The 24,843-nt window shown below is 33.3% G+C and overlaps 1 protein-coding gene across 1 annotated transcript; it reads left to right on the top strand.

Annotated features, from left to right (window-relative positions):
- The first annotated feature begins 1,975 nt into the window (after positions 1-1,975).
- LOC143258005 (uncharacterized) lies at positions 1,976-23,681 on the top strand. The gene is made up of 6 exons (XM_076517048.1): positions 1,976-2,629; positions 7,324-7,498; positions 10,521-10,662; positions 10,907-11,075; positions 15,731-15,864; positions 23,294-23,681. Exons 1-6 carry the CDS (start codon positions 2,366-2,368, stop codon positions 23,442-23,444), a joined length of 1,035 nt encoding a protein of 344 aa, XP_076373163.1. The 5' UTR covers positions 1,976-2,365; the 3' UTR covers positions 23,445-23,681.
- Positions 23,682-24,843: the final 1,162 nt, after the last annotated feature.

Below are 24,843 nucleotides of genomic sequence, written 5' to 3'. Positions count from 1 at the left end.
TATGAAAATGTACCTGAGCAGTGATTTAGAAAACTTTGTAGAATGGACGGCAACTGCCTGTTGTGGAAACACAAGTGTAGAGGATGACGTTTCGAAAGCCTTCTGTCTTTCATCTACAAAGTTTCATCATGAATACTCTGCCTAAACAATCTACCAAAGAACAATTATTTTTGACGTAACTTTATTGACGAAAGGCAGAAAACTTTCGAAACGTCATCCTCTACACTTGTGTTTCCACAACAGGCAGTTGCCGTCCATTCTACACAGTTTCATCATAAATACTCTGTCTAAACAATCTGTCAAAGAACAATTATATTTGATGAAACTTTGTAGACGAAAGACTTTCAAAACGTCCTCTACACTTGTATCTTTACAAGAGGCAGTTGCCGTCCATTCTACAGTTTCATCATGAATACTCTGCCTAAACAACTTGTCAAAGAACAATTATATTTTTTCTTATATATTGTTTGTAAGAACACCAAGTTAATATAAAACCTCGTTTTGATTTCCTACTTTTTTTTAAATGTAGTAATTATTTTTATCGAAAGTTATTCTATTTGTATAATTTTTGTTCTAAAGTTAAAATAAATGGCACGAAATGCCGATTTTTATGATAATGATTTCATTTGATTTTTGCTTTTATCGCTTATTTAATCTGTCCAAAAGAAGTATTCACTCTAGTCTTTCTTAAACGACTGATTTAGAAGTTATTCTAGTCGTTATAATTTATATATTTAAATTCTGATTTATTGAAACGTGTATATGATTTACCATTTTCAGACTAGTGTGAAAATTACATAAATTGTATCCCAAGTGCCTATTTATTTATTATCATTTGAAACTAATTATTCTTTCAGAAATATTTTGTAAACTAGCAGAGATCCATAAAACATCTGCGGCCAAAGTTATCTTTATTGCAACAGTATTTCTTTAAATACAGTATATTTAGAATAATACCAAAAGAACTGTAATATAAGTACTGACGCTAGCCAACAGTTTCTACGCTAGCCATCCATAATTCTGTTTGGAATTAAGCACAAAGCTACACAATAAGCTATCTGTACTCTGCCCACCATGTGTATCGAGACACTCTTTCTAGTGGTGTGAGCTTGCAGATATACTGCTGTGTCACTCAGGGACAAAGATAGATTAACATTGTAACTTATGTACGCTAGTTTAGTTACGGCTTAGCTTTACCACACATAATATTATCAAGAAATAAAATTATAATTTTATAACTGTTAAAATGAAGTATGCATACATATTTTCAGACACACAAAGTTGAGTATTATTTTAATAGATGTTACTCCATAAATCTTCTTTAACATAAAATTATCGTAATCTAAAATGTTTTACATTTAGCCCTTTCTAAAAAATTAATGTTCTTAGTGCAACCTTCGAGAATTATGTTATATTCTTATATTTGAAATAATTTCAACTACAGCTCTCTTTTGGTACATGTATGTACTATATGTACATGTTATGTTTCACCATGACAGCTAAATTCTATTTACCCATTTAACAGTTCTAGTGTTCAGCCATGTTGGTTTGTCTCAGTATATTCAATAAAAATGTTTCATTTTTACAAAATCAATATTTGACAGAAATTCTCAGGGTATTCTAAGCTCATTTTTTTTTTGTGAATAAAATATTTATATTTCTTATCCAGCTGTTTTATTTCTTTTGTTTTCTATAAACGTAAGTACAGAAATGGAAGAAGCACCAGTTACAGAAACAGATCGAATAAGAAACCTTATATCATTTCATAGTTGGTTTACTATTCACATCTACCATTCACGTCTTTTAATACATTTGTTTTTAAATTCTATGAAATAGAAATACTGCTGCTGTGTTTATTTGGTTGCTATAGCAGAGTTTGTACATCCTTTAGACGTTACTATGGTGAACATTGGTAAATACATTGATCTGCTCAGAGAACACGTACTTGCATCGGTTAAATAAGGTCTGTAGAACTTTCAACAAGGAACTAAAGGATAATATAAGAAATACTAAATGAGCCACGCCCACCGTGTTAATGATGCGCTTAGTATGCTTGAGGACACTAAAATTTAGATAATATAGTTTCGAGTTAGTTTTATAAAATTCATTATAACAGAGTTAATTTCTTTTTTTTCATCACTGTCATGTAAGAACATTTGTCGATAACATGACGTTATGGGTAATGCTAGTCTCTCTGTCAAGACAAAGAAAAGTGGTATGCTCAGATACAACTGAACATGACAAACAATGCTCTTTTCAGTGAACCGTCTTTTGTTGTAATATCTTGGAATTGGAACAACTAAAAGTCACGATACTGAAATAGTCCAATTTGGCCCAAATATTAGGTGGAAGCAATCGTATAATTATGGGATGTGCACCGAGTAGGGACACGGTGACACACCAGCTTGTCGCCGAGCAAGCTCCTAATACCCGACTCACTTCATATGATCCAGACGAACTCAAGACAAGGCAGTACGACGTTATAGAAGAAAGTACTCCACTCGAAACAAAAGAGGAGTTGGAGGGCACTCTTTTGGGGCAGCTAGCTCCTAAATGGGTCCCTCATATCCTCGTTCCAGAGGAGGAATACGTCTCGGAGAGTGACAACGAAACAACAAACACTCTTGAGGTAAGCTTTCTAAATTCCCTGTAATGTAGTTATCTCATTTTTAAAGAAAGGAAGTTGATATATCAAGTGGCTCAACATGCAGAAACAACATCTTTACTAGACCACTTAATCTGCTTGTCTTTATGGTTTTTGTTTTGTTTTAAGAAGATGTTAACATTTATTTTTTTCATTTATTATTGTCTCATTTGTACTCACCTTCACATGCTAATAATATATCTTGATGTTGAAAAACTTTAGTACGATACCTTTAATAAAATTTCCTATCCAGTTAGTTCTCAATGGTACTAAAAGAAGATATGAAGGGATGTAAGTATTTTGAACTATCGTAAGTAATGAATGGCTTCACTTTATCATTAACATTTCAGGCACGTTAAAATACCACGAACGTTTTGGATATATTACATACACGCATAAATAGGCTGATAGAAAGGTATAATTAGACTTAAAATTACTGAAAGCTAGCTTCATTGTTCAGTGAGGGAATACACATTTTGACCAAGTAGATAAACATGTAAACTAAAGAAACGTTTATTGTGTAGATTTGTGCTATATATATATTTAATCAGCTTTGAATTGGTTTGGTTTGAATTTCGTGCAAAGCTATTCGAGGGATATCTGTGCTAGCCGTCCCTACTTTAGCACCGTCAGACTAGAGGGAAGGCAGCTAGTCATCACCACCCACCATCAACTCTTGGGCTACTCTTTTATCAACTAATAATGGAATTGATCGTCACTTTATAACACCTTCACGGCTGAAATAGCGACCTTGTTTGGTATGATGGGGATACGAAACTTCGGATTAGAAGTCGAGTACCTTAACCACCTGGTCATGCAAGGTCTCAGCTTTGATTTGTTTTTGGTTTTTTGAATTTCGCACAAAGCTACTCGAGGGCTATCTGTGCAAGCCGTCCCTAATTTAGCAGTGTAAGACTAGAGGAAAGGCAGCTAGTCATCACCACCCTCCGCCAACTCTTGGGCTACTCTTTTACCAACGAATAGTGGGATTGACCGTCACATTATAATGCCCCCACGGCTGAAAGGGCGAGCATGTTTGGCGTGACGGGGATGCGAACCCGAGACCCTCAGATTACGAGTCGCACGCCTTAACACTCAGCTTCGAAGCAAATGATAAATATATAGACAATAAAAATATGTATAATTTTCTTTGTCTTTTAAAATATCTACACTTCAAATAAATGCTCGGGTTGTATGAAAGTTGTGGACTTGGCCAGATAAACATATTTGAATAACCTGTTTTAAAATTCTTTCAGTTTTAAAAAAAACAACTTCTTTTCTCCCAGATTTAAAAAAAAAAATTATTATGCAATTAAGTTTTAATTATTTATTTTTGATTAATAAATTTTGGTTGTTGAGTAGATTGAAAGACAAATAAGTAATCGAATGAAAGCTTTCCTTGGATTAATTACATATCGTGGCGTTCTATCATTTTGAACGTTAATAACTGAATTGATTCGTGACTTATTTCTCTAACGTTGTTAAAGAATGTTGTCTAAAAAACATCTCTTTGTAATCAACTTGGCGACTTTTGCAATGACTACTTCAGGCTGGAATCTAAAACATTAACCTTGAAAATAAAGTCTTGAACATATTTTATATATTCATATGTATATAAAACGAGTGTTCTATCAGTAATTTTATTTTACATGGTAGGTAATATAAACATAGAAGTAGACGAATATGTAACTAACCACTTGTAGTCATTACGTTATGAAATTGTTGCTTCAGCATTGTTGGAAGTAATAATATCACATGTCCATTTCAAAACAGAAATGAACAATTTTTTCCACTATTATTGAGTTGTTATTGCTAGGGTTAGCATAATGGCTGTATAGGCTGTACCTCTTTGTACATAAGGTTGAGCTCAACTGATCAAAGGTTATTGATGTTGTTATAGAAACACAAATCATTTATTGTAACCAGCTATTTTATTGTGATATTCTCGGGAAAAATAGATGGAATTAGTTTCTTTAAAATTCAAATCTTATACGTTGTTGTTGTTGTTGTTTTGGAATTTCGCACAAAGCTACTCGAGGGCTATCTGTGCTAGCCGTCCCTAATTTTGCAGTGTAAGACTAGAGGGAAGGCAGCTAGTCATCACCACCCACCGCCAACTTTTGGGCTACTCTTTTACCAACGCATAGTGGGATTGACCGTCACATTATAAACCCCCACGGCTGGGAGGGCGAGCATGTTTAGCGCGACGTGGGCGCGAACCCGCGACCCTCGGATTACGAGTCGCACGCCTTAACACGCTTGGCCATGCTGGGCCTCAAATCTTATACAAAATAACGAAATCCTGGCTTTCAATATATTAACATAAAAACGTTAAGTTAAGCAGATACAGTATTTACAGTTTGAGGAAATTTTCACGTAAACAACCAAGAAAGCTTCTCCAAGCAACAAGTTCTTTGTCTCAAATTTTACTCTTGAATGGAAATAATTAAACTGAAAAAATATTAATTTTGATCAGCTTTCACTGTTTTCCCTGATTTTGCCTAGAATAACGAGCCTGTTCTTGTGCTCAGAGAATAGTGGAGTCTTAGATTGGTTCTAATTTAGAGTTGCTTTTAGACCTTTAACGTTAATTCTTCTCTCGTGTTGCTGACAATGTTGAAATGAAAGGCCTTTGTTAGAAAATTTATTATTTTGTCATCAATTTGGATGGAATACTTAGATACACGTTACCATTTCAAGGACGTGGGAAGTAGTGGTGAATGGCAAATATTACACATATTTTCAAAACAGAAATAGGATTTATATCTGTAGTTAAAAAAAAAAAAGGCAGACATGGCCTAAAATTAACGTGTCGGGATCCGTATCTGAAGAACCAAGGTTCGTGTTCGATGCTTTTGAAAACGCTTTGCACTTTCATCTATGAGTACATTGCAAGAGTGACAGTTAGTCGCGTTATTCCGTTCAAAGGCGAACAAAGTTCTAGTGACGTAGTTATGGGTGACTGATTGCCTTTCCTCTAGTCAGTAGTAATAAATTAGAGAAAACTATATCTAAATTTTATGGGTAGCTGGTCTAGCCGTTTAGGCGAGAAAATATAGCAACAAATATTAAAGATTATATGTCAAAAGATTTTTTTTGAAATTATCTTTCCGTCAAAAGACAGTCAGTTGTATGATCGCGGCGTAGTGGTTAGCTCTTGTTGGCCTCAAAGGGTCCAGAGCTAGAGACGTGATGCTGTTAAATACACTACGAATTTTCAGCTTTATGTACGATATAAAAGTGACATTCAAGTGCATTACTCAGTTCAAAGAGTAGGGCAAAGTAACTGTGATGGTAGATGCTGCTGGTCGACTTTTTTCATTCTGGTCTGTTATTGAGTATTAGGAATAGATGTATCTGAATCACTGGGCTTCTGATCTGGATGCTTGGTCTAGACAGTCATACATTTTTATCTAGGTTGAAAAATTCAGTTCTGGAAATAGCTAAACTTAACCCTTCTATTTAACAATTAAAAAGGTTTCATATTGTTTAGAGGACTAAGATTGTTTGATTTACCTTGACTAACAATGACCGTTTCCTTCACGATTTAGGTCTTTTTGACCAATCATATGTCAACATTTTCCTTACTGATTTAGTAGCGTTCCTCAGGTAGTTTATCATTAATAGTCTGCATGGAGTTTATATTATTAGTTAAACAACAGCAATTCTTTATTTTTGTTTCTTGGAAAGCTGGACTATGCTTGACCACTCTTTTTTGCTAATGATTATATCTTTACGTCAGTCATACTTTGACCTTTTACCCCATGGTTAAAGTCTATCTTGAAGCCAATTCTCAACTATTCGTATTGCGAGTTGTATATCAAGTTAAAATAATTTGTTGATTAACATAATTTCGCTATCTTCCTTTATTATCGTTAAGAACTTTTTATGAGACAACTACATTTTGACCACCTTTTATTTCACGAGTAAAATATTTTTGGCTTTTCTTCTATAACTGTACATGGAAATCTTGATTCATATATTGTTTTATTCAGATCTTACGTAAACAAAAATGTGCAAATTTGCCCATTATCCAGGTTACAAAAGCAAATTTTGAAGGTAATAATGGTCATTTTCTGTACTTTTACAACATAAGTAATTAAGAAATAACACATACTGTCCAGGAACAAAATTTGTGTTACATAATGTTATTTGTGTTGGCAAATCGAAAGACGATTCCGTATTTTGGAACAGCATCTTTGCTTAGGTAGTTTTCTAACTTATTAGTAAATGTACGCAGTATCATAGTGCATGAATATGATTTCATAATTAAATTTTTGTCTTTGTAAACAGCTTGTATATCATGACTAAACATCTTCTTCAGATAGTAGTTGTATGTGGTGGTAATCGCTTGTTTATACCAAATACAATAGTACTTTTGTATGTATATCAGGACTTCTGTTTTTGAAGCATTCAAATCCCTCGGATTTACAATGTTAAAATCAGGTGTTTGATTCCTTTGATGGACACAGTAGATAGTCCCGTGTGGCTGTGCTGGAAGAAGACACACACATTGAAGGTTTGAGTTTTAAATATTTATTTTATTTTTAGTTTGTACTAACATTTTACTAATAATTACGACTTATTCCTACTCATTTTTTTAAATTCTCAGTTGAATTATTCTCTTTTGTCTGCGTTGAGCTCAAAATATTAATGATGAATTATCTTTAACAAATCAGGCTTCCCTAGACAGCCGAATTTCAAACTTTTCCTTCAAGTCTTGGCACAGTTCCGTCAGTTGCGACTCTGGAGTATTTGAATTAGATGACGAATATGCTTTTGTCATCACCGAACACTCTACTTTAGAGAAAGTTAAAGCAGTAGAGAGAGAATTCACACCTGTTCAGAATCTTGGTAAGTTGTTTACTTATTGAATGTGTATTAAAATAATTGTATAGAGTGTACAATGTTACTTTAAATTAACAACATATAGAACTCGGTAAGTTTTATAATTAACAGCTTATTCGTTAGAAATCACAATAATCACATAAAGAGCACAATATTACTTTAACACAAACATGGATATCTCCAAGCGTATGCCTAAAAAGCTCCCCGCTAGTACAGTGGTAAGTCTAGGGATTTACAACGCTAAAATCAGGAGTTCGATTTTCCGCGGTGGGCTCAGCAGATAGCCCCATGTGGCTTTGCTATAAGGAAACACACACACACACACACACACACACAGACACAAGGCCTAAAATTAAAACACCTATCTACAGTGTACAAGTTGCATAAACTCGTTAACAGATATCCACTGCAGAGATTCAAACCTCCAATTTTATCACTATGAGCCTACAAATTGACCGCTGACCCACCAGTGGACGTGCTAGTATTCTACTGTATTCTTTGTTTCTGTTATAAGTTATTTGCTTGTTCTATGCTTAATTATATGAGCATCGTAACAAACAGTTCCAAAACACTCATTATTTATTTTTTACTGTACATTGGAGTGTAAAATAAATTAAACGAACTGAAGTTTCGTAGTGTCAATCACAGTTTTTGTTTTAATAAAACCTTCCTGAAGAGGCTGTAATGCTAACCGTTGAGTGTCTGATTAAATAATAAAAATAATAGGCCCGGCATGGCCAAGCGTGTTAAGGCGTGCGACTCGTAATCTGAGGGTAGCGGGTTCGCATCCCCGTCGCGCCAAACAAGCTCGCCCTTTCAGCCGTGTGGGCATTATAATGTCACGATCAATCCCACTATTCGTTGGTAAAAAAGTAGCTCAAGAGTTGATTGTTGGTGATGATGAATAGCTGGCTTCCCTCTTGTCTTACACTGCTAAATTAAGGAGGGCTAGCACGGATAGTCCTCGAGTAGCTTTGTGCGAAATTCAAAAATAAACAAACAAACAATCAAAATAATAAATTTAATGTTACAAGGTTGTTTATTACCAATATTATTAAAGCTTTTATAATATTACATAAAGAAAGCCTGAAATATAAACCATTCATGTGAAGTTTGTATTATAAGCTTTGATGTTTCTGTTGACTCGTGGCCTTTCAAGATGGCGGAACTATGGCGTCACTTTTATTGGCATTTTTGACATTTCAAGTCACGAAAGATAAAAACCAGCTAAAAGAACATCTGCAGAAGTATTTCGACAAGTTATCTAGGTTTCCTTTGTTTCAAGCTTTATTACTAAGCCAGAGTTTGGTCCAATGAAATGAACGTCTTTTTGTCTTCGTTGGATGACGGTTACTAAGAAACCATTAATATATATATGTATTATTTTAATGTGTATGTGCGACATATGTTTCTTACATATTCAAATATATTTTTTTTTGTGTGTCTCAAGGTACGTGAACTCATGACTCAGCTTTCAGTTGGATATCGAAATTGCAGTCTTTTTTTTTTCTCAAGTCGAAAACTATTTACGAGATTTTTACTTGTTTTAAAACATTTCCTATAAAACTGTATTACATTTTCCATTAATGTTTTCTGTTCATTGTATCGTGATAAATGTCATATTATTGATAATCATTTTTAATCTATTAATAAGTACTATGTTGACATCTTCTTAAATAAACAAGTTAATCCAGTTCACACAGTTATCAAACAGTTGGATAATACAACCAGCTTCTCAATCAGAGCCACATTAAAGGAATAAGAGTCAGGGGCTTTTCAGACTTTTGAAGCCAAATTAGTAGAGAAAAATTCTACGCTCATGCGCGTTTACTACCAGTACATATAACAGCACTAAAGAGGAAATGCTTATAGATGGAGACTTCATGACTTTGTATATTATACATAGAACAAATTTATCTTCTAATACTATGACACGAACTAATACATCTTAACAATAAACTTCCAAATTTGTATATGTATATTTAGCTGTATTCAAGTTTCTAGCGTCAAATTTATAATCATTAAGAATGTCTGGGACCAGGGAGTAATGTCATCAAAGATAACAAAGTCGTAGTTCTAGATTTTATCATTACGGACGTGTTGCCGTCTTGTCATGATAGGCAGCCGTGATGTCATAGTGTTGAAATTATAGTTTGATACCAGATAAACAGTCATGATGTCTAATGTTGAAATTATAGTTCGATACCAGGTAAACAGTTATGATGTCATAATGCCGATAGTTCGATACCAGATAAACAGTTATGATGTCATAATGCTGATAGTTCGATACCAGATAAACAGTTATGATGTCATAATGTTGATAGTTCGATACCAGAGAGTAAACCATTGCTACTTTGCTCATTATCGTTAAAATGAATTAATCACATTTTAATTCTTCATCCTTATGTATTGTGATCTTAGAACGAGAGTAAATAATAAATAGTAGGCTTTCCGTTAGAAATGACAAACATTTCTACTGTACTAGAACTATAAATATTAACCATATTTCTTTATTCATTTACAATAAGTTAAACAAGTCTGTTATATAACACCTGCTCATATATCAACTAAATTTAACAAAGTTTAAGGCTTTGGATTCCATACGTTAACTGTTACGTAAGTTGTGTTGTAATTTTCCATATTTAATATAGGCAAAGTAATATGTTTAGATATATCCTAGAAACAATTATAAATATGTCTTTCAGGGGCTTTGTTCATAAAAATAAATATGCGTGTAAAAACAAAAAGACATCTCAATTTATTTGGCTTTATCCACGCAAAAGTAATTTCGTTTTATTGAAATACTTCAAAGATGTGAACGTATATATACAAGCATCACTGATATCGAGGATATGAGTTGTCTTTTAAAGCAGGCGACTTGTTCAATTATGAAAAAACAGAGGTAACATATTGTAACTAATGTGTTAATATAATAGACAAATCTGTACAAAAAATGGTTAATTAATTAATTTTTGATGTTTTAAAAGTTATCATTTCTTTTCAAAATAAAAAAATATATAATGTTTAGAGTTGATCGTGGAAGGAAAAGCATGCCCTAAGAAGCTGAATTTTAAAGAACGTGACAAAATGGAAAACGAAGCGATACTGGAGAAGTTGCGCGAAGAAGGTCTGGTTCTAAAAACCGAGTCCAGAGCAGCAGGAGGAATTAGGTATCGTTAAACAATAGTTCAAATAAAAACTTTCACATGTTAACAGTAAAAAAAAATTCATCGGTTTGTAAGACTAACTTAACTTTACATAATTGTGAGAAGAAATATTCTGCTGAGATCTATAAAGTTTGGACTTATGGATGTTTTGTTTAGACTTTGTTTTGGCAAAATTCAGTTTCCCGTAAAATACTTTTCTTGTTTTAGTATTTAAATGAAGATACTTTAGTTTTATTTAACTAACTAGATTTGACATAGTGTCCGAAGAAGAAGCTAGAAAGCCGGCTAATAGTCCGATGGTTCGCCGTCTACCCCCTATGAAACTACAGAATCGGGACAGGCAGAGAAGTAAACGTAAAGATCTTACTACTGATGAGATAAACGAAAAACTAGAAAAAGCAAATGAGAGGAAAAAGGTAAGGAGCAGAGCTTGTTTCATAAACAGTCGAACACATTTTAATTTTCGTCTTCAGGCTAATAAATAACACAAATTCTATAATATCACTTCAGTAATATGATAGGTAATACATGAAAGATTTCTAAACATTTTCTTTATTTCGGAGTATCGACTGTTATCGATAGAGGACGAACGGAGAGGTTCAAGATATCTTTTATAGATTGATTTTGTTTATGGGGATCATTTTCCAAACCGTCTTTGATACGTTGCATGAGTATCATAAAAATATCAATATATAAGTATTTATACATATATGAGAGCATTGATACACATTAAACGTTTCGTACGTCAGTTCTTTCAGTCGAAGTTTCACGCGTCATTGTCTGAGGTACGAATTAATAACTTGTAAACCAGTCACCCGTTATATTAGTTGTTCTGTTCAGTCCAAAGTGTAAAAAAGTAAACTGTTCGAAAATCACCCACATAATCTCACTGTTCGTCAAGAAATGTCTCTTTTTATTAAAATTTTAGTGCACTTTGTATCAAGAATTTGCCATTTCATGTTCTGAACGCCATTAATTCTTCGTCGAACTTTGCAACACTAGTTATTTAAAAATACTCCAAAATAAATGTCAAACAAACTTCACCAACACTCAGACTATCGATCAATGTCGACATATTTAATATAATGTCTTGGCCTTTGGACTTTGTTTAAGAATAAAATCAAGAGAAAACTCTTCATAAAGAGTAATTCATTTTCAGTTCTAATCTTCTGCTACTTCACATTCACTGAGATGTTTTCCCTTCTCTACCTTACAAACAGTTTTACAAACCACATACAAAAAAACAACAGTAACTTTCAAACTTGATAATCGTACCGCATTTCCTAATGGTAATAAAAATGATAATCACAAAATAATACACGAACCTGTAGGTGCAAACCTATGAAATGTTAAAAGAAAATTGAGCTTTCGGTGAAACACTGCTATACGACATTTACCTACTTGTATCAACTGATGAAAGACGTTTAAATTAGTCGCTAACTGACACATCACGGTTTCTTTATATTATTCAGAAACGAGTCATCTCAGTATGACCTCTAATATTTTCAAACACCCACTTTGCTTTTAAATGGTCCGTTAACATGCCAACAGCATTTTATTTGTTCTAAAATATGGTTTTCGTTCATAAAGGTTGAGCAACAAGAAAATGTCATACTTGAAACAGTATCTATACTGGCTATTTGTAAAGCTTAAATTTTTGTGCTTTTAATGCCTAAAGCCGTCTTAAAAACTATGTTTCAAATAGTTTTTAGTACGCGAAGACGACAACAACAGCCGATTCTACTTTGCAAACTTTGTAAATAAAATGCGAATTATTTTAACAGGACATGCTATTGATGCAAATACATGAAATTGTTTTGGTTTGGTTTGAATTTCGCGAAAGCTTTTGTTTGTTTATAATTAAGCCCAAAGCTACAGAAAGGGCTATCTGTGCTCTTCCCACCCACTACGAGCATCAAAACCCAGTTTTTAGCGATGTGAGTCCGCAGACACACCGCTGTTCCACTGGGGTGCACGCGCAAAACTAAAGGAGGGCAACCTGCGCTAGCTATTCCTAATTTAGCAGTGAAAGGTTAGAAGGAAGGCAACTAGTCATCATCGCCCATCGCTAACTCTTGGGTTACTCTTTTCCCAACGAATAGTGGGATTGACTGTCACATTATGACATTCTCATGGCTTAAACTGCTAGTACATTTGGAGGGATGGAGAACTGAACCCGCGACCCTCAGAGTGAGAGTAAAGCGCCCAAACCATCTGGCCATGGCCGAGTCACCAAATACAGGGAAGAAAATAACAAGCTTTATAATCCATATTCTCAGTTGTACTTTCATTGTGAGTCAGTATATTTCATTGCATCCAGTTATTGATCGATGAACGAAAAGACGCAACAGCCTCTGACTATCATTTTGCTTAGTATCTCCCGGGTGACATCATTAATTAATATTTGCTAAGCAGTGTTAGTGCTTTCTAATACATTAGGTAAAGTAGTTCTTCGTTTGTACGTTTGGAGATAATAGAAAAATAATACAAAATTCTTTAGCTCTGTTTACACATTTCTAACATCCTCAAAGCCTCACTCACAATGCAATCCAACCTCACCATGTTATCGAGGTAGATAAACATTGTTAGTGAACTGAACTTCGCTTGGTAATTACTTTTTTTAAATAAATACCTGAAGAGCAAAGTATAGAGCTATTCACAAGTTCACACTGTGGGAAAATGGACATTAGGTGACAATCTTATGTTGTATTTAATTTTCAATACACCTAAGCTTGTATAACATTTATCAGACGTTCATTGCCTGGAGGATGAATACGTTGTACCAAAACAGTTTTGAAGTCTCACCACGACATTACTACCCATGTCGCTTCGTCAGTTTGTGTTCTATTTTGATGATCGTGCATCTTGACAATAATCTTTGAATGTAGTTTCAATTGCAAAAAGTTCCATCGTAAAGCTCTGATGTCTAAAGCACATCACAGATTTCTGAGTGCTTTCCATAATCCGTATAATGTAGGAGGAGGACGGATTTTCAGCGTCTATTTCAAGAATCTGATTCATAGATGCTGCGTCAGGCAACTTGACCAACATGATTTCGTATGAAATAGGATGAATATCTGTTCATTTTCCAGCTGCTTTTTGTATACAACTGTTGAATTGGAGGTATTAATAGAAAGAAGTCTTATCTTGACGAGTCCATGCCATGTGGAACTCTTTCCAGACGATATTCTTCTCAGCTATTTTGCGTACTGTTACCTGAATGTTGATGGCCTTACCACTTACCTTTTTATTCGCGGATTCTCATCTTTAACAAGGCTCTCCACTTTGTTTACTACAGCTGTGATACAAGTTGTTATAGGCTTGTTTTCTGGATGATCTTGGTGTCCTAATTTGATCTATATTTTTTTGTTTTCCAATGTTATTACGTAAATGGAAATTATCGGAAGTTTTAAATCCTCAGTCTTACTCCAAGAATTGTTATAATGTAGTTCTGATGCGTGCTATTACACCGCAACTTTATATCATATGTGGTTGTCACAGATTTGATAATTTGCATATAGAATCGTGTAAACACAATGTAGCTTTCTGTGGAAGAATAAACCAAATGTAGTAACTGAGATTACTAAATTATCTCCACCTCTTTACAACCTTGTAGTTTTAAGTTCTGCCCTTTCTTCTCGATACACACCCTAAGCCTTACAAAGTCTACAATTCTATTAATTCAAAATTGTAATATATCGCTACTTTATAAACAACTTGTACTCATTTCATTTAGAGTACTGTATATCATATATTTTGCCTTAACTCTATTATTTACGTCTGTTCCAAGGTAACTCAGCAGTAAGTCTGAGGGCTTATTATGCTAAATATAGGGCACAGATACCATCTTGTGTAGCTTTTTGTATAGCAGTAAACAAACAAACCGATACACATAACTTGTCATCACTCTGTCTTCATTCTTGTAGATCCGAAATTCTGTCCCATCATCACACTAATCACTTCACTGTTCATGCGATAGCAGTTGTTTCTTAAATTAAACGTGTTACCAGTTCTTAAATTAACTTTACAAAACGATTTAAAAAAATATTAGTGTAATTTTGGAACACTGATATTACGGCCTAAAGAATTTCGTGCCATCATTCTTCATGTATAAAACAAACTAGTCTATAATACAACTATTGTGATATCCCAGCCTTACTATACAAAACAAAGAACAACAAAACCAATGTATTTTAAAAGTTCTTTATAGTTTTATCACATCCTAGCTATACTATACAAATCTTTTACTTTGATATAGCACTGTGCAAATAATCTAGTTTCTCGTATGTCTATTGTTTACACATTTAGAGTAATTTACCTTCATGTATTGTTATAGTTTCGTCGTACATTAACCACACTATTAAAAGTATAATTTTAGTAGGACTCCATAACTTTATCATACATTATCCACACTATACAGATAATCTATCTTGATGTGTCTCTACATCTTTCACATTTTACAAACAATTTAATTGCGATGTGTCTCTACAGCTTTCACATTTTACAAACAATTTAATTGCGATGTGTCTCTACAGCTTTCTTATTTTACAAACAATTTAATTGCGATGTGTCTCTACAGCTTTCATATCTTACAAACAATTCAATTGCGATGTGTCTTTACAGCTTTCATATTTTACAAACAATTTAATTGCGATGTGTCTCTACAGTTTTGTTACACCTCAGCTACAATCTGCTAATTCTATTTTATTGAAAGTGATATTATTATAATATACGTTAAAGAAAGAACAAAAGTTTAAACTGTATTTAGACGTTAGCACATGTTATGTGAACCACATTTAAGCAGACGTTTATTTGTCTTCATTTATTTGTACTTCCATTTTAATGTTCACAATGTTCTAAAGTCAGAATATTATTTCTGGGCTCTCTAACAAAATGAGAAATTAAAAATCATTTGAGTAGTTTGTCGAATCGACTGTTTATTTCTTATAAAAATGTAAGTTATAGGGGAATGGTTTATTTATAGTTAAATATTTTCATTGTAAATTTTTATTACGAACTCTATCGTCTCATTTAATTTTTTATATAATTAATAAATATTTATTTTTGATAGCAAAAAGAAGAAGAAAGATTGAGAAAATTAACGACCCAACAGAAGATTGACGAAATAACATCAGCTGTTGCTCATCAAGTGGAAGAAAAGAAACAGAAACAGGATGAAAAAATGGAAGCAGTAATAAAGGGAAGGTCAGTGACTTCATTTACACAGTTTCTATAATCTTGTAACATTTTAGACATACTATGCTTATCTTAGTATGTTTCTACAGTTTTTTCACACACTTATTCACACTATTCAAATAAGTTATTTTGGTGAGTTTATATATTTTTTATTTATCCATGACCATACTGTACAAATAAATAATTTTTGATATGTTTGTTTAGTTTTTCACACCTCTAGTCACACTATACAAATAAGTTATCTTGGTATTTTTTGTTTTATTTTTCACATCCATATTCACACTATTTAAATAACTAATCTTGGTATGTTTGTATAGCTTTTTCACACCACTAGCCACACGATACAAATAACTTACCTTGGTGTATTTCTGTAGTTTTTCTTCACATCCCTAGCCATACTATACAGATAATTTGGTGTGTTTCTACATTTCTATCATATTTCAGATAAAATATACAAATAACATATTTGGTTTGTTTATACATATTTTCACACTCCAGACATACTATAAAAATAATCTATCTTTTTGGATGACTCAGCCCAGCCACACCATGCGTATAATCTATTTTAGTGTGTTTATATAGTTGTATCAAGAGATCAGTGACGCTACGCCAGCGCTTTTGGTTTAATTTTCGCTGTTATTATCATACCACACTTGAAAACTACAATGGCTCAAATAAGAGGTGCAGAAAATAAAACCTAGGTTTAGAAATTCACGAATAGAAAAAAAACAAAACACGGGCCACTTCAAGTTATATAAGATTCATTTAGTAAACATATACATGTTTTGTAACTATTACAAGAATACCTTTTTGCATTTAATTTGGTTGTCATAAATGTTCTGCATTGCAGCGATGATAAAGTATTAAATAATTGTGAGTTATTTGCTAGAGCAAAAACGTAAAATACATGATACATTATTTAAAAACATAACGTTAAATACGCTAAGATATCTTCTTAACAAAAGTCGGAAAATTTTTCATAGAATATACAGAAAACCACGAGACCAGTTGTTGAGAAAAACAAAATATAAGGTATAGAAAGCTCTCTAACAAAACTAGTTGCTAATGGAGGTAGTAAATTTAAGTGAGATTAAGAGTATGAAAAGTATCGGCTTAAGATTTTTTTTATTTATTTATGACAGCTCAGTTTAGAGAATGGGGCAGTCAAGATGGACCAACAGGTCCCTTATTGTCCCTAAACATTATATTATATTAACTTCAGTGGTTAATACAAATAATGCCAACAAACTGCCTAATGAGTAATAGGACTGGGTAAAATAAATGATGTCTTTCTAAAGCAAATAACGTAAAACAGAATAATAGCTTCCTCAAAGAAACCAGCGGCAAAAAGTTCTCTATAATAATGCGTAGGAAAGGCTTCTTTAAAAACGTTGGTTAAAGATATTTAACCATTTCGACCTGAGCGTCATCTTACGACAGTGGTTCCCAACCAGGGGTGCGAGACAGCGTTCCAGGAGGTACTAGATAACATTTCAGTTTTTTTTTTGTTTATATTAAGGGTACTGTTTTATATATTCAAAAATTGTTCGATTTTATTTCTTATTTTTCTTGTTACAGACATAGCTTTTCACCTTGTTACGTTAAACTCTCGTTTCTACCGTTACCGGCACAAACCGAAATCATAATGTACAACTGTAAACAAACAACACACGAAACGTAAACGTGACCTAAATACTCTGCACAACTAATTAGGTTACGTTCGTGAACGCCGTCTTAAAGTGTCTATTATTTATCTATGTTATGTATTCACGTGATGGTGACTCGAGAAACTTCCCGAAGCATCCAGAATTAATCGATGACGTCATGTGACGTATATTAGAGAATGTTCTAGAATGTGATGCTATGGTAGTCAGTGCATTGTTGATTCTGTGTTTGTGCAAAAAAACTTCATTATGTCAAATAAAAGGAAATGGAATGATGATTATGTGAAGTTTGGATTCACTTGTATCGGAACAACTGAGGATCTGCAAGAACTCCAGTGCATGCTTTGTGAGGCTGTTTTTTCAAACGCAAATTTGAAGCCATTTAAGCTGCAGGAACACTTCAACAACCGGCATGGTGGAGCAGCTGTTGCAGGCCATGATGTTGAATCGTTGAAAGGTAGAAGGGCCCACTTTGATTCTCAAGCAACCCTTCCAAAATTAGGTTTTATATCTGCTGACAAACCATCGCTGATGGCTTCATACCACGTGGCGTATAAAGTAGCCAAATCAAATATGCCTCATACAATTGCAGAAGATGTGATAAAACCGTGTGCATTAGAAATGGCAACAATTGTTCTGGGAAAAGAAGCCTCAAACAAGCTTAAATTAGTGCCGTTATCAAATAATGTTATTCAAAACCGAATTAGTGATTTGAGTTCGGACATTTTGGACCACGTTATCGCAGATATCAGGGCTAGTCCCTTGAAAACCTCTCTCTAATTGGACGAAACAACTGATTTTGCAAATTGCAGTCAGCTGATCGCAATAGTGAGGTATGTTCATGATGGTGCCATAATGGAAGATTTCCTGTTCTGTGAAGATCTGAAAACAGCCACAAAAGGGAAAATGTCTTCCAGTATGTGAAGGATTTCTTTGCGAAATATGATTTAGATATCCAAATTATTGGTTCTGTGTGTACTGACGGTACCCCTGCTATGCAATGAAATAAATCAGGATTTTTTGCACTGATGAAACAAGAGATTCCGCACTTGCAAGGTACTCACCGTTTTCTTCATCGACATGCTTTGACATTAAAAACATTGCCCTCAAAGTTGAAGAAGGTCCTTGACACTTCTGTGAAGACAGTCAACTGGATTAGGGGTCACGCTCTGAACCACCGCCTCTTTAAGTGAAGATTTTGGAAGTGAGCATTCAGTTTTGCTTTTCCACACAGAAGTCCGCTGGCTGTACGTGGGAGAGCTTTAACGCGCTTCTTTAAACTGCGAGAAGAAGTCAAAACTTTTCTGAAGGAACGTGACTATGATTTGCCCGGAGAAATAGAATCACAAGAATTCAACCAAATGCTAGCCTATTTGAGTGATATTTTCACTCGTATGAATGACCTGAGTGTATCTTTTCAAGGGAAAAACATAAACATATTGAAATGCTGCGAAAAGTTAAATGCTTTCAAAGAAAAGTTACATCTTTGGTGTCGACGAGTTAAAAGAGGGAATCTTTCAAGTTTTCCATCACTCCACTCCATAATCAATAGATTACTGGGATGATGAAGAACTGAAGGAAGATCTTATTAAACTGCGCACAAATCGAGTTCTTGAAATGCAGTTTGGAAGCAAAACTTTGGAACAGTATTGGTGTTCGTCAATGGACATGTTTCCAAGACTTTGTGCAAAAGCACTAAATGTGCTCATCCCATTCGCGACGATATGCTTATGCGAGTTTGGATTTTGTGCCCTTTTGTCAATCAAGACAAAATCTAGAAATCGCTTGGGTGCACAGGCAGACTTGCGAATTACTATCAGCAACAAAGTGCCACGCTTTGAAAAACTCGTAAGAAATAAACAGGAACAAAAGAGTCATTAAATTTAAATTGACTTATGAACATTTGAACATTTCAAATTCAAAGAAATTTCATTTCATGCATGGATGAAAATTTATTTTTTTTAGGCCATGTAGGGTTTATTTTTTTATTTTCCAAACGTTTCGTTTTTGTTTATATATCATTAAAAACTAATTATAAAAATTTGTTTTGGCCTCCTTCACCTTTATTCTTAAATAAATAATTACTGTGAGGGGTGCGAGAACATATTAAATTTTTTTATGGGTGCGGGGCATAAAAACGGTTGGGAACCACTGTCTTACGAGATTGATGGACTAAACTGTCACGTCACAGTCTTAATTAAGAACTCTTAACTAGAGGAGGGTAATTAGCCAGATCAGTAAAACCCACAAACCTACATGACTAAACCTATCCGACTACCATAGTTACATAAAGAGCTAAGAAAGCATAAACATAGACAAGGTTTCATCAGGTTAATTTATATACTTCCAATAAAGTCTAAGTTTGTCATCTCCGTCATTAACTTTCACTACTAACATGGTTATGATTCCTTCACAGCTGAATGTAAAGAACATGTTTAGAGACATGTTAAGACTAGAATTCTGGAACTTTGAATTCTCAGCATGACACATTAATCACTCACATTTTTAACAGAATAAGCAAGAACTTAAAAATCATCATATGTTCATGATTATGTTTCAACAAAAGTTGAAAATATGTGAGAATTTCTTTTTCATAACATGAATATTGACCAGTGGTTTTAATCTTTTATTTTATTTTATTATCACTTGTATAAGTGCTCGAACTTCCATTCAGTATGATGGTGTGTAAAAGTGATTTTACTGAAACACTATAATTATACGTAGTAGTGTACAAGAAAAAATGAGTTTTTTATAACATCAACACCTGCACACATGAAACTCAGAGCAGCCCGGCATGGTAAGGTGGATAGGGCGCTCGACTCGTAATCTGATGGTTATGGGTTTAAATCCTCGTCACATCAAACATGCTCGCGCTTTCAGCCGTGGAGGCGTTATAAAGTGACGTCCAATCCCACTATTCGTTGGTAAAAAAGTAGCCCAAGAGTTGATAGTGGGTGGTGATGACTAGTTGTCTTCCCTTTAGTCCTACACTGCTAATTTAGGGATGTTTAGTACGGATAGCCCTCGTGTAGCTTTGCGCGAAAATTCAAAACAAACAATCAAACATTCCAAGACAAGGACAAAGCACAAATTTAGGTGATATAACCGATCCTCTTTATAAGTAGAACAGAAATACAGTTGGTGTGAAGCTGAAAAGATCACGTAAAAATGATTGGTAATATAATCTTTCAATGAGAAATATTAAAGAAAAACAACAAACAAAGAATAGTATCAAAACCACTGACATTTCGGAGCATCGTTGTTAATTGTTATATACATAAAATGTTTCACTTCCATGAAATATGCTTGTGTAGGGAGGATGATTGTTTGTTTTAGAATTTGTACTCTAAGCTACAGATGAGGCTATATGCATATAGCCATCCGTAATTTTAAACTGATAGATTATTGGCTTTCATGAGGGCCAAATGCTACAGTGATATTATGTTTACCGAAACTAGTTGACTGTAAGTTTTATTAAATAATTTTACTTATTATTGTGCCAGTAAACGTCGTTTTTTGTAACTGTTACTATTAATAAGAGACCAACTTGTAGGAAAACAACTGTGAGAAAATAAAATGAATGAATATCAAACATTTAATATATTAGTTTTTATCGCTCTTAATTAACTAGAACTTTTAATGTTACAGCAGGATTATCTTCAACTTTTGTGTGATATAACACATAATCACTTTCAGACGTAGACATTATTTAGCTGTGTACGGATCCAGGGTGTATTTCTTGTTTGTTTAGTTTTGAATTTCGCGCAAAGCTACATGAGGGCTATCTGCGCTAGCCGTCTCTAAGTTAACAGCGTAAGACTGGAGGGAGGGCAGCTAGTCATTACTACCCACCGCCAAGTCTTGAACTACTCTTTTACCAACGAATAGTAGAATTGACCATCACATTATAATGCACCCACGGCTGAAAGGGTGAGCATGTTTGGTGTGTGACGGAGATTTAAACCTTTGACCCTCGAATTATGAGTCGAGTTCCTTCACCACCTGGCCATGCCGAGCTGCCAGGGTGTAAACAGTGTTTAACCGTTATCTGTGTAACAGAGATTCAAAGCCTATTTCTAGTTTTATTTTTCAGAATTTTAAACTTCCCACAAGATGAAGACACTAACTCTCCCTTATATATTTCCATCATTTTCTTTGTCTAATATATCGCTTCACACAAGTGAATGTCCTCCCTCTTCTATTAAACTGTAAATTTGAGAAAACTATAAATATATAGGTAAATTGAGTTGTTGTGTCAAAATTGAGCAATGTCTTTGTGTTTAAAACGTGTTTATAAGTTGCTAAATTTATTCATGTTTCCTCTTGTTTTAATAAAAAAAACAATCCAAATATAAATTTCACAGCAAAAAGAACATACATATTAAGCGTTAAATTTAAATGCCATGTATTATACTTTAAAATAATTTTAAAAACAGCTTCATAAGATCTGATTTACAAGGTAAGTTTCACAATCTAGACTAGTTAGAATCAGTAAGTCACGAGGAAATGGAACCCAGATTTCAGTTTTGTAGTCCTTAAACTTACCCCTGACTCACTCGGTGGTAACAGGATGTGAACAACGGATTCTTCGATCCTCATTCTCAAACGTTAACTATTAGACCGTGCTAACTTGAATTTTTACTGAAAATGTAACTAATTCTCTTAAAAGAAAATATCAACATGTGTTTGCAATAAATACCCTAAGTTGCATAATTTGTAAGCTGAAACAGGATTGTAAGAAATGTTTGACAGTTTCAAAATAAAAGGATTAACGAAAAATGAGCAAAAAAAATAATAAAAGAGGAAACATACATTCAAGGATATTTTATCAATAAATCAAATAAAATCCAATCTTGTAGAACCAGTTGGAAGCCTTAACAATATCTTACTTTTTTACATGACTTCAGATCACTTGATTCACGCAAGGAGACAGTTGGCAGTGAAAATAATAACAAATGAAATATCAGTATAAGTATATACATATATAACTGAATTTAATTATTATTCAAATGAGTTGCACAATTAATCGTTAATTGGTACGAACTGGATTCATTTGTTTTTTAAGCACAATGAGATATCTGAGCTGTGTCAACCGCCAAGATCAAGTTTGCTACTAAGCCACCGGAATCGAGTGAGAGTGTTATATAGCTGGGACACTGAACCCTGTGGTATTTTTATCTGGTTGCATTTTTTAACTTCATAAACCATCGATATTGATTTGTTACTCATATTCCATTTAAAAGTGAGACTACGGATTTATAACATTAAAATCAGGAGCTCGATTCCTTTCGGTGGACACAACAGATAACCCGATGTGGCTCTGCTATATGGAAACACATACACATTTAAATTTTGACATATTGATAAGACTTTTGTATTATGTATTTCTCTCAAATCTCGATTTTTTTGTTTTTATCTAACACTTGATTGGTAACTTGCATTGTAAGTCTGTAAACTTAACGCTGGGTACCACTACGGTACTTTTGAGCCTTAAGGGTTTAATTCAAAGTCTTGTCTGTTATTTCACACCAATGTTACCACTGTTTATTGACTGTTTAATAAGATATAAACTTTTATCGTTTTTCCTGTTCGCAAGATCACTACGTAATAAGTATATTTTGTAGTTTCTAAGTACAAGAAAATTGAGAAAGAAAACTACAAAAGAAATATTCTCGGTAATTACTGAAATAAACTAAATATAAATTCCAGTTTTGTGGATTTCTTGCCGTGTTCTTTACTGTACAACTTTTCATTATTATACTTTACAATTTCAGAGAAAAGTATTTGCGTGAACTTCAAGAAAAATCTAAAGCTCAAGAGGAAAAGGCTCGAAAAGTTCGACAACGGAAAGAAATGATAAACTCAGTTCCAAAAACTATCGAACAAAATGAAGCTTCCACAGACATTTTTGACTCAGGTTACTAGTTTAGAAATAAAGTAGTATACCTACTGATTGATATACAGTTTGAAACTGGAAAAACAACATAATGATTGGCAGTATACCTATTGATATTGAGGAAAGAAAAAGAACATCGGTTGCTAGTATTTACAGATATTATAAATTTCCACTCTCGTATATACACTATTATATTATATATAATACATACACATATAATACATATACACTATTATATTATATATAATACATACACATATAATACATATACATATATACATATCTATTATATTATATATAATACATATACATATAATACATATACACTATTATATTATATATAATACATATACATTATTATATTATATATAATACATATACATATAATACATATACATATAATTCATGTACACTATTATATTTTCTATAATCTCTTCAGAAAACAATGCCAAAAACAGTGAAGTGTCACATTTGGAAGGTAGGCAAATAAATATAAAGTATATTTTACAAGTGGGAAGAATATAATATATCCTGTAGTAAGATAAAGAAATATCACTCACTCAGAAGTAAGAGTACATATTCTATCGGATTTAATTTCTATCCCAAAGTATGTTAATATTATATCTATTATAGTTGAGATTGTGTTTGTTTTTCAGTGCTACTTGTTTAAAGTTGGGAGGGAAAAAATCAACTTCTCTTTGTTCTCATACGAGAAACTTTTAGCTTGCAGATATTACGATTTTATTATGCTGTTCCAATAAGTGTATGTGACTGAGACTGGTCTGCCTGTTTAAAGACGTAGGCTATATTTATTAACCTGGTGACAGTAATCTTCTCTAATCTCGTTTTTTAATTTTTTTAATTATGTTCTATTAAGAATGAACTACCTTCCCAGAACTGACAGCAGATGGGGAATGATAGTTCTAGATTTTGCGTATAATAGGTTTGGTTATCCATATCTGTCTTAACGTTTATCGTATTTTCACATTAGAAGCTTACCGATAAAGGTTAAATCTGACAGACAATGTATCCTTACCTCACTTACTAGGGAACATTTTACCCTTCCTACGAGGTTGTGTTCTTATCCCCCCTTTATATTTAGTTTTTAAAACATAACTGTTGTATATTCTGAACATTTTAAAATATTTTCAGTTAATGTTACACTCATGAAGACTGTCTTTTTCATTATTAGTTTATTATTTAAATTTAGAACTATTTTAAATCTTTTAAGCTGGTCGAAACTGGTGAGGTATTATTAAAATTACGACCAAAATTATCACTAACAATAATATAATAAATGACACAATGCATTCTAATCATTATTGGCATTTATTTAATTAATTTAAAACATTAAATATTTCTGCTCAGTTTGTTATAAGGTTTGTCTTTTTAATTACTTTAATCCTGATCTATGTAGTTAGCTGACTT

The sequence above is a fragment of the Tachypleus tridentatus genome, chromosome 7 (genome assembly GCF_004210375.1).
Source record: "Tachypleus tridentatus isolate NWPU-2018 chromosome 7, ASM421037v1, whole genome shotgun sequence".
NCBI classification, from domain to species: Eukaryota; Metazoa; Arthropoda; class Merostomata; order Xiphosura; family Limulidae; genus Tachypleus; species Tachypleus tridentatus.
The sequence above is the reverse complement of the archived record's forward strand: the minus strand, read 5'-3'. Positions and strand labels throughout refer to the sequence as shown.